At 39.6% G+C, this 16180-nt stretch overlaps 1 protein-coding gene across 14 annotated transcripts in view; it reads left to right on the plus strand.

The window, feature by feature from the left end:
- ABI1 (abl interactor 1) overlaps positions 1-16180 on the plus strand; it is an 81982-nt gene that overhangs the window by 49795 nt on the left and 16007 nt on the right. For 8 of the 14 annotated variants that reach the window (XM_027809822.2, XM_027809823.2, XM_027809816.2 and 5 more), the window contains exons 3-5: positions 2225-2401; positions 12319-12333; positions 13074-13174. In XM_027809822.2, coding sequence (XP_027665623.1) covers positions 2225-2401; positions 12319-12333; positions 13074-13174 — 293 coding nt within the window. The remainder of the gene's footprint in view (positions 1-2224; positions 2402-12318; positions 12334-13073; positions 13175-16180) is intronic. The other 6 variants (XM_005442230.4, XM_005442233.4, XM_005442238.4 and 3 more) reach the window with 1 other exon arrangement.

Raw genomic sequence — 16180 nt, forward strand, 5'->3', positions numbered from 1 at the left:
AGAATGAAGTAGAAGCGTGGATTTGTTTCAAGGGATGTACTAGTATTTTACAATTACCTTCTTTTAAAACATCGTAGTATGTGCCTTAAATTGATGTTCTCCACAGCATCCTATATTGCTATATTGTTTAGGTGACTAATTAAATTTTTTTTTTCACCTGCGCAGTGCTCGTGTGTTACAAAATACGGATTGCTGCATATTATTAAAGAGTTAGGTAAGATAGTTTGAGACCTGGTATTATCATTGAACAAAAGCGTTCAGGTTGTATGGAGGAGTTGAAAGAGAAACAGTCTAACAACATGTAGCACAGCACTTGAATAATGTTTCTTGATCTCACTGAAAGCAAACGAAAAGGCAGAACTAACATGTATATTTTAGTCTCTAAAGGGAAAAGAGCAAATAATAGCTGAAGAAATAAGGGTAGTCTTGCTCTTAAGTCTTTGCTCTGTTGTCTGTGAAAGCAGCTGCTGGAGCAAATGTGGGTGCAGTGACTTATACCCGATACTGATATAGTGATAAATACTTGATGTATAGGATTGTCTCTTTTGGAAGGGTGCTTTTTATTCTCAACTGCGGGTTTTTTTCAGAGCATGAGCATTTAGAGCAATAAAGCTTGCTCCAAAGCTTTATTGGAATATTTAACTTATTCAAAGTAAGCTAATGTGGGCATACACATTTAATGTCTTTCATTTCTCTGGAAAGTCACAACTCTTCTATTAAGATTCCATGTGCTTCCAAAGTAAAAGAACCTTTTGTGATGCTACAAGAGTTTGTCTGTTAGTTAGCTTTAAGCTGTGAAAACAAGCTTGCCTGGTATCACTGCTTTTAGGTGCTTGTCCATTTGTGTTCCCACTTGTAATCTGCAATGCCATGTATCAAAGCTGTTAAGGAGGATTTTATTTCTTTCTGTACTTAGAGGAGAATTTAAGATTATTGGAGCGTGTATACCAGTTAATGAAAAAAGAATCCCAAAAACCAGTTGAGTTGAAGGCATTTTGTAGTGAACTCTCAGCACTCAATGCTGGCTTCCTAGAAATGGTAATCTCCTGGATGCTTACCTTGCTGTTTTCATCTTGCCTTATATAGAAGTAGTGAAATATAGACTAATTTTGCGCTTCATCTTTGATTCTGCTTCACTAAACAAAACCTTGCACATCATAATACCCCTTTTAGATTAGGCCATTTCTAGAGACATACCCAAATGAGTACTGGTGGACAAGGGGTTTTCTTTCTTTCTGAACCTTGACTCTGTTTCTGTGGCAGTCTCTTCAGGAGGAATTGATACTTACAGACTAACAATTATTTTCCTTAGTGGAAAAAGTGGTGACTGGATAGATTTTGTTCAGAGTCACTTAGAGTGGTGGTTTTTGTCAGATACCATCTCCTGCAATGAGATCCTGAGGTTCTAGTAGATACTTAAACCAGTAAATTCAGTCCCTGAATCCTGAAGTAGGCTTTCTAGAGGTGGGACTTTCTATGGCATCTGATGCTTGACTTGTACTTGTTCTCCTTCAGCTAGGGTTTAAGCAGTGGTTGTATTGATGTAGAAGCACGTGTCTGTGTTGTGAAGTTTAGTTTGATCCTTCACAGGCTGCTGAACTGACCTTCCTCAGCCTCTTTAGGTATTTCCTAACAAAATGACAGAGCTCAGCATATTTTGTATTCCTTTACTCCCATCTTTAAGGCTTTATTTTATTCTTTTAGTAAAGCTGCTATAAACAGTATGACCGAAACTATCCTCTGTGCTGAAATTAGTCCTTCTCTGCGCAGACTCTTACTCTGATATGCACTGATGGCTTTGCTGAAAGAAATTACCGCACAGACTTCCCAAGCTTAGTCCCCCTCTGGGGCTGCAGGCAAATTGCTTAGCTTGTCTGTCCTGGTTTCCCAGCTGTGGAGTTCAAGTAATTTATTACTAACGTCAGTCATAAGAATGTTGAGGGTTAATCTGCAAGGACTGTATCTGTATAGTGTCTTCAGAGTGTCAAAGCAGTAATGTATATTTGTAATTTTATTAATAATATTGGTTATTTCATTAAAGTGTCATTTTTCAAACAACGTTCGTGTAGATTAAACTCATTTTGTCAATAAACTGGCATCCCTCCAGCAGCATTAACTTGGTTCAGACTCTTTTGTCTAGTAGTGAAGCCTAAAGATGTAGGTAGCTCTGTAAAGAAAACATCAAATGCCTAAAGAAACTCGTACTTTCTTGTTTTTAATCTAGACTGTGGACATCCATAAAGAAAAAGTCGCTCGCAGAGAGATAGGCATTTTGACGACCAATAAGAACACGTCAAGAACTCACAAAATTATAGCACCAGCGAACATGGAACGTCCTGTAAGGTATATTCGAAAACCTATAGACTACACGGTGCTGGATGATGTTGGCCATGGCGTAAAGGTAAGAATACCGGGACACTTGAGGACTCCAAGTAACACAGGCCATGAGATAGGGTTGGGGCAGAATGTTACTGACATTAAAATGTTTAGTTCATTTATGGTAGGAAGGATTATGGGTTTGATATGCTATCACATACAAACATTTAAATAATAGAATGGAGTGTTCTACAGTGGAGGGGGGTTTGAGCAATGTTGGCCATAACCTTGTGACTGTCAGTGGTAGTCACAGTGTCTGGAAATAATGGCTCATGATTTTAAGCTAATGACTTGCCAAAAAAGCCGTGACTGACTTCCTCCTCTGATTAAATTGTCTCTGCCACTCCCTTTATTTCTTTCACTAGTGAGAAAAATTAAGTCATCTGTTATGGGGAAACTGGCTGATGGCCTGGGGTTTTTTGTTGGGGTTTTTTTTGGAAGGTGGTCAGGAGAAAGGGGGTCAGCTAGTTGGCCTTTAAATCTTGGTGGCATTTGATGTCTCACTCTTATTTGTGCTTTCAGACAGCTTCATTTTCCTTTTCTCTAAATAAAAGCCTTCATAAACTAATGTCTACCTCCCTTGAAATGGTCATAGTTGAAGTGAATTGACATAACACCCTTTGCTCCTTGGACGACATCTTATAAAAAATTAGCTTTGTGTCCCTCTAGAGCAGACCTTCCAGGTATATTCAGTTCACAACAGTCTTCCCTTGAATGGCATTAAAAAGCTTTTATTCAACAACCGTGTATCCTCTAAAGCTTGGTGGCTCTGGTCAGTCAGTTATGCAGCTATGTTAGCCCATCATGTGCCCTTTGAATTGCTGAGCACTTGAGGAATAGATTTTTCAGAGTTACTTTACTCAAAAAAGTGCCAGAGTACGTTGTGCTTTGTAGTAACCCTCCGAATGCCTGGAGGAGTCTTAATTCCAACATAAGTTAGAAAGCAGCTCTATACCATGACAGCTCTAGGTTATGAATTAACATAGTGACTTTGGACTACCTGATTTTTTGTTTTGTTTGTAGATAAACCTGTGCTAAACCTGTAACTCTTAGGGTTGTTTTACACTAGTAACTTAAGCCAGACTGGATGAAGCACAAGCCTATGCAGAAGCCTGAAAGATATGCCCTGAATAAGTGTGAAATAGAAGCACTGGGGTCAGAGAAACTGATAATTTTTCAGTGCAGTCTCTGCATTCAAGGAGAGTGCTTTATGAATAGAGAATACAGGAATCCACAAATTCAGTGTCAGGATATTGGTTTCTGCATTTAAGTGCTCCAGGGATCAAGTGTTATAGAAGACTTTACAAGTAGAATAATTACTGTTAAGTCTCAGAAGTTGATGCTTTGTTGAACTACTTTTTTGGTGCAGGCTCAAAACAGCTTGCTTGATCCAGGAACACTGAAGTTGTTAAGGTGTAGCGGTTGCATTTTCCAGTATAACTATTTGCTTTTAGGAGTACTGGTGTCTTTATTTTTGTTAATGTGACTCTATTTGTTTAGGGGGTGGAAATGATGTACTGTTTACCTATTTCTAGGCAGCTCTTACGGACCATTTTTAACAGTTAAGGGTTTTTTTAACTGTTAATGGTTTAATTCTATATGAAAAATTTGATCTGTTCAGAGGTAAAATTGCTTCCAGTAATAACCAAATTATCAACTCATTACAAGTCAGCCACAAATTATATCTTGCTGTTGTTTCTTTATTGAGTGAAGGAATGAAACAGTAGAAAAAAGATGTTGGTACTTTCTGTGTAGACTTGTTACACAAATGAAATAAGCATCCATCCAGGCCTCAGGTATATAGTTCAAGATGTCTGTCATTCGGCACCTTCACCAGTGTTGACATTCACTGGATGCACTGTGAAGAGTGTGCTGAGGTAGTGAGTGACATAATTAAATGTTTTAGCCATCACATTACTTGGGTTCCAAGAGCGTTACACAGATCATAGCTCTGAAGGAAGTAGAGCTGTCTGCAGACCTAGATGTAGGTAGTGTTGTTATAAGAAAATCTAACCAAAACATCTTCAGAAACTGGATCAGGTCCTGTTGGAAGTCAGTGCAAATAATGATGATGCCAAGAATCTGAGTTGCTTCTTGAACATAAAAATTGGGGGGAAGCAAGTGGTAAATTGAATTGCAAACTTTGTCTTGTCCAGAATGGTTTTAGAAGATGCTTCAGACTCTTAAGTCTTAGCTTTTTGACTGAGGATTTCACCCCAAGCTGGGCAGCAACATGTCCGATAAGGCCTTAGAAACCATGGTTTTTGAGAGGAAAAGAAGCATGAGTTCTGCCTAGAGCAATGGTCAATTTAACTAACTTGCAGGTCCTTTAATGTCTTCTGCTGTTGCAACTGTCAATAAAATACAGTACAGCATATGCATTGGCATTTAAGTATTAAAAATTTTGCAATGCTTTGAAATCTGTAGATAACAGTTTATTGCTGTCAGTGGGACTCTATAGTGTTCCGGTGCAGGATTTGATAAAGAAACAGAAAGGGAAAATATAAGAAAGAGAAATCAAAGGTACAGGCTGGATTATATAGCCTGTTTCTGCTTTTGTTTATTTCATGAAATACTGATCCTAGGAAAAATATTATTAAAATATGTTTTAATATATTTTAAGGGTAATCCTGAATTGTCTTATGTAAAAAGTGTAAGGGTGTAAGTAAAAATACTGTCTCACAGAATATTTAAAAAAATAAATAGAAAGGGTGGGTGATCCTCAGAGCAAATACAGTCTTCCCCTGTACATCTTCCATCTGAGCAAATGCAGAAACATCTATGCATACTCACAGCTCATTTTCTTTGTGTGTGTCCCTGTTTCTCATGGCTGTGTAGAGGGGATGCAAAAGCAGATGTCCATGCTTGGGGCATGGCAAAGGACACTATGTGCCTCCCTGTCTTGCATGTATGCAGGAATTTTTGTGGGGGCACGTGATGACGGGGGGGTGGGTGGGTGGGTGGCAGTGATGGTGAGCAGCTGCTCTCTATAGCAGGTTTCCTCCCTGATGGGAGACACCTCCTTGGAAGGCAGTGCAGTTTCCTCTTCTGGCAGTTTCTTGGTAGAAAAGCTTTTGCAGAGCATCCTAAGATCACAGAGGTCCTTTCTCTCTTGGCCTGAAAGCTCCCTGGCAGCCCCCAGCTGCTCCACCCCCTGCACCTTCCCTTTGCAGGGGCAGATACAGACAGTCTCCAAAAGGAATCAAGTTCCTTTTTTTAATATAAGTGCCTAGGAAGCCAAGGCTAGCATTAGTCAAAATCAGGAGGGCTTTGAAAATTGGTTTGCTAGTGAGAAGGCTTTCCCTTGCAACACAAATATTATGTGTAGAGGGCTCCAAGAAACACACAAGCAAGCATTTTTGCCGGCCTGTTAAGTAGTTGCTCAGCTGTCACCCTCTGGGGATAGGGGAATGTAGCTGAAGTAATTCTTGGTAAATAAGAGTAACTGTCATGATGTGAGAGCCTACGTTCCTGTGTAGAGCTTGGTTTAAAATTATTAGGCAGAGGCTACTTTAATATTTCTATCCTTCTGTTCCCCTTTTGTGAAAGGAAAAAAAAAAATAGTGTGCCAGCAAATAAATAGGTCAAATACAATTACTCATACAGAAAATCCTCAGTTTAAGAGGGGGGAGAAGGAGGAGGAAGCTTGGAAGCTGCCTTAAAAGCCTTGAAATTGGCCTTTGAATTATTTTTTTTTTTTGAGTAAGAGGCAGGTGGAATTGCAGCAATTTGTAAAATGGCAGCTAAGTAGGAAATTGAAATAATGCTGTGTGCTAAAGGCAGATAAAATGTTGAATACATGCTAAACTGAAATGCCTAATAGCTGTAGTTGGATCAAGTTTGTTTTATGGAACTAATAGTTCTTCAAAACCAAGCTTGAATTGTATATGAAGCTTCCTTACTCTTCAGCTTTGTTTTAAGAAAAAAAATGCAATTTCATCACCGCAAAACACTTGCATTTCAGTGCATTAAAACTGTAAGAAGCTTTCTAGCCCAGGAAGTCAAACAAGAGTTAAGCATTCAGTAGTCTTTCTCAAGCAAATGGAAGTTGGAAGGGCTCCCTTAAAGTAGGGACTGGGTCAAAACTTAACCAAATGCAAAGCTTGGAGAAGGGAGCCTTGCTCTCACCCTGCCCTACTCACCTGCAGTCCTCATGCTTATGTCTGTGTTGGTGCAAAACAAAAATGCAGATGAGATGCTGATGTGAGGGTGGAAGGCTACCTAATGGTACCTGCCTCCCCTTTAGGACAGCACCTTTTATGTGGTAGCCATTTGAGTATTAACTTTTAAATAATTCACTGTAATAAAAACTGAAATAAAAACAAAGGGATCCTGAACCTGAGCTTCTGCTGCTTTTGTCCATGTATTAGCTTCTCAGACACTCATGCTTCAGAGGATGTCATGGCCAATTTCATTAATGTCACATCATCCCTCTGGGGTCATGGCCAAACAGTAAATATTGCTGTAGGGTAAAGAACGCTTCTCTGGGGGAAAGAGTAACTCTTCCTGTTGCCAACTCTTAATGACTCTATTGTGAGTGTTGATACTGTGATTGTCATAGGGCACTTGCTACTGGAAATTCAGAAGTGTGTGTAGTATCTGATACAATGTAGGTTTCAAGCCTTTCTGTTTGCAAAGAAAACTCAAAACTATAAGGTCTCTTTATTTTCTAATTCTGATAAGAATTTTTTTTTATGTTAACTTTTTTTTCTTGTAGCTAGATTCAAAGTTACCAACTCAAAGAATTCAAAAAGCTTGAAAGGCAGGAATCTAGGTATCTTTCTCTGAACAAGACTACTGAGTGCTGAGGGAACAATATTGTCTGTCATCCACAAGCAGGTTTTTATATGTTAATAGCATTTTAATATGTGCAAACTTTTTAAGGTCAAATGTGACTTGAAAATTTTTGCCTGCTCAGTTTGGAAATTGGAGAAAAGAGCAACAACAGCAAAAAGAAATAAAGGAGAGAGAAGCAATATTGATAAGCTACATTTGATTGCTGTTAACAGAAGACTATGTAATTACTAGATTGCAAATAATACTGGGAGAGGTTATATTTAAAAGATTAAAGTAAAATTTCACTGAAGAGACTTACCTACTCATGTTCAGTTTTGAAAGAAATGTTGATTTGGAACTGAAATTTTCTCAAAATATAATCAGCCTTACTATAGACTTTAAGGAAATAAAGAACAAAAAAAGCCTCTGACCCATTCTCATAAGGAAATTGCGACACAGGAATGATTTCTTTGAAACTTCATGGAACTAGTGGCAGAAGTGCATTACCCTGAGTGTTTGACATCCACGTATAGTCTGTCTTCTGAAAAAATCTTTGATTACATATTCTCCCTGGGTCCATATCTTGATATCTGTAAGGAAACCATTTCTGGACTTGGTGCTTTACTCTATGTTTTCCTCAGGTATCCCATACCTTCATGTGTAAGTACCCTTCAGCTGCTTTTCTTGCTCTGTGTCATCTTGTGGTACTCCAGAACTGCTCCACTGATGAGACAGGAGTCAGTTGTGCAAAAATCTGTGAGGATGCCTGTGGGGCAATTGAATTGCCTAGCTGCAGGTGCAAATAGCACTTCAAAAGGTCTTATGGCTAGCTGCCTTTCTGTAGGGATGTCTCGGATAATTCTCCCTTGACTAATAAAGGAAATAACTTTTTAAGTGAAAGAGGAGGTTGACTATAAAGTCAAGACCATGGGGTTATTTTTTTTTTTATTGTGGTTGATGACTGTGATTACTGGTCAAAGCTATTGCTGGTTATCGCTTTTACAGAGTATATATATTAAAGTTCAGAGTTTGCCAGACACTATTAATGCAGATTAGAGTGGCACAGTTTTTAAGCCTTTGTTTCCATTGATTGGCATTTATATTGGATGGTCTTTAATGACAGCTCTTAATGATCCTCGGTATGGCAGGATATAGAGTGGAATTTGCTTTTTTAAATCCAGGAGCTGGACAGATAGTGAGCAACTATCTGAAGTACAGACAACCTGCATAGAGATTTTGTTTCTGCAGTCTGAAGTTGGAGAGTTCATAGCTGAAATGTGCAGGAGAAACTTGCTGAACATAAATGTGATAAGGATTTTGCTTGTGTGCAAGTGGCCTTTTGTATTTCTGTGCTTATAGATACATCTGCATATTGTATCACATAAATGAACTATATTAAAATAAATAAATCGATCGCATAACTCACATAAATGAGTTGTGTGCAATGTCCCTAGCCCTCAGTTTATAACTCAAAGAATAGCTTTCTGGTTCCCTGAATCATGACTAATGTTCCCCCATGACTTGTTACTTGGCATGGAAACGATTAAAACCAGTTAGTTAGATGGCTGCCTCCTGAGGCCAGCCAGCAGAGTCCCTCAAATGCCTGGACATCCTTCAGATACTGGTAGATACTTCTGACTGCCTCACACCTTACCCTTTTGTGCCACTCTTGGTCATGTCCCTTTGGTCTCCATTACAGAAACCTGCAGTACTGCCTTTTTCAGCAGGTATTTTTGTACTGCGTAGAGTGCCAGAATTGCCAAAATAGTTGCCTTAAGCAAGTAAGCCTCTTAGTTAGTACTTGTGGCCCATGCTCAACTGTCTCAAAACATTGCGTGTCCTGTCCAAACCCTCAGCTAAAATTCTCAGGCCAGGTGCTCTGAATTCATGGCATCAGAAGCAGCCTCACTTTCGACTTTGATAAATGCCTTGCATGGCTGTTGCAAACACCTGTTTTGCCCATTGCCTTAATTGCATTTCTTTTGAGCCTGCTGCTGGCTCTCAGTCCTTGGCCAGCCTGCTCTCCCACGCTGTCAAAACCCTGTGGATGTGCCACTGCCCTAGCTGCGATCTTTTGGAAATGCAGTGAGGCTGACTCCTGTTTCTTGAACCTGACTGTGGTTTCTTTCTCTTAATCTTGTGACAACCAGCAAAACTTTATCCAGGACTGCCACGTGCTTGGCAGGCTTTCCCAGGGAAAGCAAAATTGTTCTGCTTGCTGCTTTAAAGCATCTCTGTTATGATGCTTGCAAGAACCCCAACCAGTGCTGCTGCTTACCATGCTATCTTGTTTCTGGGAACATCCTGATCTGTCTAGCGCTCTGTCTCGGTATCACAAGCATCCCCAGCAAGCCTACACACTGTGTTTTTGTTCTGATGTGTACGTTATCCAGGATGCTGGTATCTGGCTGAAAGCTGTCTCCTTTATGTATAGTAATACAGCTAGCGGGAGGAGAAGGGAGTTGTGCTTCTTAGAGCTTTTGCAGGAGTTCTCAGTGCTGCTCTTCATTCGACTAAGCATTTTTCCTTTTATAGATCTCTCTCAGAACAGCCCTTCCCTCTTCAAGCAGTGAACCTTATGCATGCTGCTGCTTTTCTTCCTCGTGCCCTGCATTATCTTCCTTCCTGACTCTGACCTTCTCTGTACTGATCAGGCAGTTGGTGATGGTCATGTTCTGCCCACTGGCTGGCTGGCCTTAGAGGCATTTGTAGGGAGGCTCTTGAACCTACATTAAACATGTACCTGATTTTTCTTTTGGTTTTCTGCTTTTTCCCTCATTTTTCTTAAAATCATAACGAGTCCTAGACCCTGCTGCCTAAACTGTTCCCAGTTCCAAGTAATTTTTTTAATTGCTTAGAAAGCACTGCATTTGGTGTTCAGACCAAGAAATGCAGCAAGATCGACCTCCTAAGCTCAGCCAATAAATACAAGAAAAAGTCTCCTCCTGATTAATTAGCTTATTAACCATGATTAAATAGCCATATGGTTCATCTTGCTTTGATTCATTTGCTTTCCTCCCCTAGTTCTGTCTTTTGAATCAGAAGTTCCTCTCCCATAAGAATCCCTGTTCCTTTTGTGTTCGTTCCTTCTGTGTTTTCCTGCCCATATGACTCTTGTTTATATTGACAGCAACAGACAGGATATGTACAGAGCTTTTTACTTATAGAAAGCAGTGTGTCATCAGTTGCTGATTCTTCTGCACAATAAGGAAGTGTTTATGTATCTGTCTGTATATTGTTTTAACTGGTAACAAAAGAGATGAAGTTCACCTGATGTAGTGGTGTAGAGATAGGAGTAAAGGTCAAGAGCTGTTGGACTTCAGATACATGTTCAGTATGTTAAACAGTACTTAGCAGTAGAAAGGTTTGAAATACAATGGAAGATTCCTGAATCGTTGCTAGATGTTGATATTCATATTGTCGCTGCAGTGGAGGCAGAATGTAACAGTGATTAAGGAGGAGGTGGAAAGATTCACCCGTAAGTGTTGAGTGGCACTGCATAAGGCAAGGAAAGAGAGGAAGCTTTTTGGTTTTATATTTTTGAGGCAAGCAAATTTAGTAGTAGAGGCTAGGTAAGAAACCATGCCACCTTTCCTTTTAAGCCTTTAAAAGGTTCCAAGCTGTGACTGCTGGGCAGGGACGGGACCAAGAGTTTCACTTTTTGGTCTCTTTTAACAGATTCTTTGTATTATGCCATTGCCCTTGGCAGCTGGTGAAGTAAGGGGAAGGGGTCATGTATTCCTGTGAGAGGGGAAAGCAAATTACATTGCTAAAAGCCTGTTTTAAAAATATAATTAAAAAATATATATATAAAATAAAAATATAATACTTGGGAGACTACCCTGGCATCCTGAAAACTGAGCCTTTGTGACAGAAGTGGTTTAAATGCCTTAATTCTGCCACTCTGCTGGTGAACCTTTGCCTAGACTGGGGGTGAATGGGATGACCTTCAAATTTACTTACCACAGCTAAACTTTTTCATTTTAGTTTTGGAGCAGGTTTTGCGTTTCTGTTCTTTTAATAGGAATAACTTAAGGGCAGTAGCTTTCAACCTTTTTTGTTTTTTTAAAACCCAGCTGTTTTTCAGTGGTTTTGCAGACCCTGTCAGAAATATGCACATTGCTGTATAGCATATTTTAGTTGGGTTTTTTTTTCAGTTCATGGATGCCTTTAAACTGGTCCTGTGCTGCTTAGAGGAGGAGGAGGAGTACAAACTGTAGTTTGAAAAGACATGCATTAGGAGGCTTGTTCTAGAAGTGATGGGTTATTTCCGAACAACCTCAAAAAAAACATTGGGATTATTTTTGTTTCGGGGTTTTGTGTTTCCTTGGTTTTTTTTAAATTGGTGAAACTAATCCTTTTCTCCATTCAAAAACATGAGTCTTTTCCCCTGAATAAAGTTAGAGAACTCAACTTGAATTTATTTAAAATTTTACATTTGTTTTCCTTATGAGGCCATGTTTCATAATTTTTTTCTCCTCTGCAATCATGAAGGCTGTAAAAACTGATTTAGTGGAGTCATATAATGACTTGATTCTAAGAGCTAAAATTTCAGAGTAACAATCATTAGAGCACTGCCAATGCAGTTTTGAGCAGCCAGCACTGTGCTAGCTTGAATCAGATTTCAATCAATAAACCAGAGGTGAAAGGCACTGCTGCTCATCCTGTTTGAGAACTCCTTTTTCTTTATTTACCATTCAATGCAGCAGCTAGTATTTCTTCAAAACACACAAAGGTTAAGTGTCAAAACAACAGGCAAGTCTGTTCTGCGCCGCCGTATAGCTGAAAATGGTTTTGTGAACAGATTCTTAAGTGCATGTTGCCACTGAAATAGCATTGATTTGGGTTTGGACTTGTATGTTGAGCAAAGGGCTTTTTAATCCTTTATTGCCCATAAGGACCCTGGCAAATGAATCTGGCAAAACTTTGCTAAACTTAATTTTGACACAAGGGTTTTTCCTGTGGTCACTTAGTCAGACATAGGACTTACAATGACTAAGTGAGCCAGTAAAATCTGTTAGTGTACTGGGATGTAGCTTATTATCAGTAGACACAAATGATTTCTTTTTTAAAAAATGTGATATCTGTAGTTTAACCTGTCCTATCAGTTGTGATGGATCTGCCATTAATTTCTACCTTTTTCCCCCCCTTATTGGCAACGTTAAGTGGCTAAAAGCCAAGGTAAGAAGTGTTATTTCTCCTTTGACCCACAGTGCCTTATGTGACTGATAGTAGAGGCTGCAGAGCCATTAAAACTGAAAACTAGCGCGCTCTTATGCTCTCCTCTGCTTTCCATAGGATATTTAGATTAAACATGCTATACTTGATTTTTTTTTTATTTACAGCATTTAGTGTGTGTCAATATATCTGCGATACATTGACATCTGCATTTATACATAGATACATTAATTTTTCTAACACATGTAGTGCTTTGCTCTGAATTCAGTAGATGCCTTGATTCCCTTCACTTACATTTTTTTGCAGGAGACTTCCCAGACAACCTGAATGACTCTGCTAGTCAAATAGCAGGGGCAAATTGAGAAATTCTGGGCCCGTGCTGACTGTATTGCACTGTCAGTGTTAAAGTTTGATTTAAATTATTAACACCCAAATGGAGATGAACACAAATGTGGCTTCCCTTTAAAGAAAAGAGGATATAAGAGATTTGTGCATGAACCTGTCAGTTGCCTACCTTTCTGATATCTGTCGTAAATTAATAGCAAAAATAACATTAAGCTTCTGTTTAGTCTCTGTATTTCCTGGTGTCTGTCTTTGTGTAGTTGAAAACTTGCTGTTTGACAGCTGTCTGGGAATTCTCACTTCATATTCTTACACTTTAAAAAAAAAAAAAAAAAAAAAAAAGCTGTCAATAATAGAGCTGCTCTGTTACAAAAATAAAATCATGTTTTCCCTTATTTCAGCATGGAAATAACCAGCCTGCAAGAACTGGCACCTTGTCAAGAACAAATCCGCCTACACAAAAACCACCAAGTCCTCCCATGTCAGGCCGGGGAACTCTGGGGTAAGAATGAAGACTGCTTGGTCCCACTTGTGCAATAGAAAGTTTTAATTGTGGCAGTGTTGATGTTTCTTAAATACATGGATAGATGGCAATTCTGATTGCTTTAAGCAAAAAACACGATTACCTTTCTGCGTAAACCCTTTCAGCTGCATTGACTCATTTTCATGGCAACCTTTTGAAAGAATGTTTTTTCATGGAGGAAGGATTTATTATAGATAGGGGTAAATGAGGAGGCTATTGTTATTCCTGATTTTTGGGGAGAAATCCTTAGTGACACAAAAGAATATCATTAAGGTTTTATTTCAGTGGGAGAAATACTTAATTTTTAAAGTTTTTGTTTATTCATTTCTCAATACTGTAAGAGGTATGAAATGGCTGCTGGTGCCATATTTATTGCATTATCTAAGCAAAATTTGTGGCATTGTAAACACATTGGCCACATTAATTCTCATGGGCTTGCGCATTTTTATTTTTATGCCTAAATGAGGAAGGATTTTGCTACTCCCAAGTCCCACTGTGACCAGAGTTCCCTGCCGTAGCAACTATTCTGCTGCTGTGGACCTGTGGGGTGTAAAATCTGCTTATCTTGCTATGCCAGCAAGTAGTTGTTGCTAGAGGCCAAAACATTAATACTTCAGAAGCTCAGAGCACGTGCCATACGGTTTTGTCTGTGCAACATTTTCCAAAAGGCATCCTAAACAAGACCTTCTACCTATTTGTCACTCTCAGTCTTCCTTTTATGCTGTGGGGGACAGAGGCACTGTAAAGCTGGCTGTCATGGTTGTGTTGGCTTCAGGTATGTTATCTGGGAGAGGTGGGGTGCTGGAAGAATGATGGGTAATGAGGGGGAACAGGATGGGGATCGGGAGCAATGGTCAAGGAAAATTAGAAGCAGTAACTCCTTTTGTTGAAGACTTGGTGATTATTTTTTTTAATCCTGATTTGATGCTTTGCTGCATCGAGATGGCAGTGTTTGTTGTGTATTCTGCAGAGAAATTACCCTAGAGGTTTCCTCAGCATGTTCTGTGAAAATTCCCATTGCTTGAGGGCATGCAATCAGTATTCCAATTGTCTCTCTTATCCCAGCTGAGAAAGAGTTGTTTATCAGCCCTGGGAAGCTGGGTAGTGCTTTCATGTCCTCTTGGATGTTAGTGTAACAGCAGTGTTGATGTGCTGGTGAGCTGGCTGTCGGTAATGCTCCCCCCTGAACAAGCCAGAGCTGTTTAGTTGCCTTAGCTGATGCCTGATAAGGATTAATCAGCTGAGTGTCATTTCCAGATGAGCTTGACAAGAGGCAGCAGTTGGTTGAGGGGGAGGAATAATGTGGGTTTGTAACAGAGATTTCTATCTGCCCTCCTTGTTCAGGAAGTACAGCTCTTGTCTTGAGCAGCCATGTTCTGCCAAAGCATGAAATATCACGGGCATGACTGTTTTCCTAATATATGCAGAAAAAAATTGCTAGAAACCACAAGGATGCTACTCATCTCCTTTTGATCCAGAAAATGGAGATAAGCCTGTAAAATCAGAATGAACTTGGTGTGTAACATGGGCCTTTAAATATGTGCTGCCTGTTGTGCAGCTTGTCCCTCCAAGGCAGGACTGTCTGAAGGAATATGATGGGGAGCGAGTCTGGCACAGAAATCACGTGGGTTTAAAAGGGAAAGGGACTGCAGGAAGCAGAGGTCTCTTCACCGGACCAGCAAGAGGCTGTGGAAAACCTTGAACTCTCAGGCTTGGAAGTACCATTAGAACAAGTGAATTTCTGGATCTGGCTGGAGGGAGCAGTTGCAGTCGTGCCTTTGAGGGTCCTGGGGCAGAGTAAGGCTTTGGACTCCCTGTAGCTCTCCTTGATGGCAACGGGCATCAGCTCCACACTGAAGCACTGGAGGACAATGAGGTGGGAAGTGCTGGGCAGCGTCAGGAAAGAGAGTTTTCCTCCTCTGCCTAAGGCTGGCAGAAGAGCAAATGGAAGGATTGGACCTGAGTGATGGAAAGAAGTCGGTTTTGACTTCTCTGGTGCTTAGGAGTTTGAGTTGTTCAGTGAAGTGAGAAGAACAAGGAAGAAACTAAGGCATGGCTGAACCTGAGGATGTAGTGGGGACTTGTTGTTGACAGTATTTTTAAATTTTACAAGCAAAATAAATGGTATTAGAGCTGAGTAGTAGTTTCTATTGCCAGTGCAGCCCAAGGTAGAATACTTTAAAACATCGGTTTTCAAGGTTATTTCTGTTGGAAGCACATTTAAAATCTTCCCTGTTTATCTTTTTATTTGGTGGTATTTAGAGCTTTATCTTGTACAACTGGAATACATAGTTTTATTTTTCCCATGACTGATCTCTTGGCGGATCTATAGGTGGTGGCAGTCTGCATATTAAAATCATCTGGAGTTCTTTATATAGACAGACTAATTTACAAACACCTCAGTGCATGCAAACAATTATGGTATTTCCACTTTTCTCTTTGAGAGGTTTTAATAATAAAATGGTATAGTTAAAATTTAGTACTGTTTCATTCTATATTGAAATAAGGAAGTCAGTAAGTTTCTTAAAATACCGGGAAGCCATATAACTTACAAAATCAGTTATAACCAGTAATTGAACAAACGATTACATGCCAGTAGTTTAGTATTTTTGTTTTTACTTAGCTGGTGCATTGCCAAATTCCACGTCTTGCGAAGGATCTCGTGGTTGCTGGTGAGAACTGAAGAGCCCTGCAGTTCAGTACAATAAATGCACTGTTCTTAAGGCAGTAATGGGTCTGGTAAATAGATCTTGAAAGATCTGTGTTATATTTCTGACTTGATGCAGTCTGCTAGGTGACCTTGGAAGTCTCTGGGCTTCACTTTCTTGGGCTGCAAAATGGAGACAATCAAGCCCATCTGTGAAGCACTTTAAGATTTGCTTAAGTGATACGAGATTACCTTGATTACTGTGTGAAACAATGCCGCTAGGAAGAGCACTGGTGATTGCAAATGTAACTTGTTCTGTGAATCTTCCAGCCTTTCTA

This window comes from Falco cherrug, chromosome 4 (genome assembly GCF_023634085.1).
Source record: "Falco cherrug isolate bFalChe1 chromosome 4, bFalChe1.pri, whole genome shotgun sequence".
Classification (NCBI taxonomy): Eukaryota; Metazoa; Chordata; class Aves; order Falconiformes; family Falconidae; genus Falco; species Falco cherrug.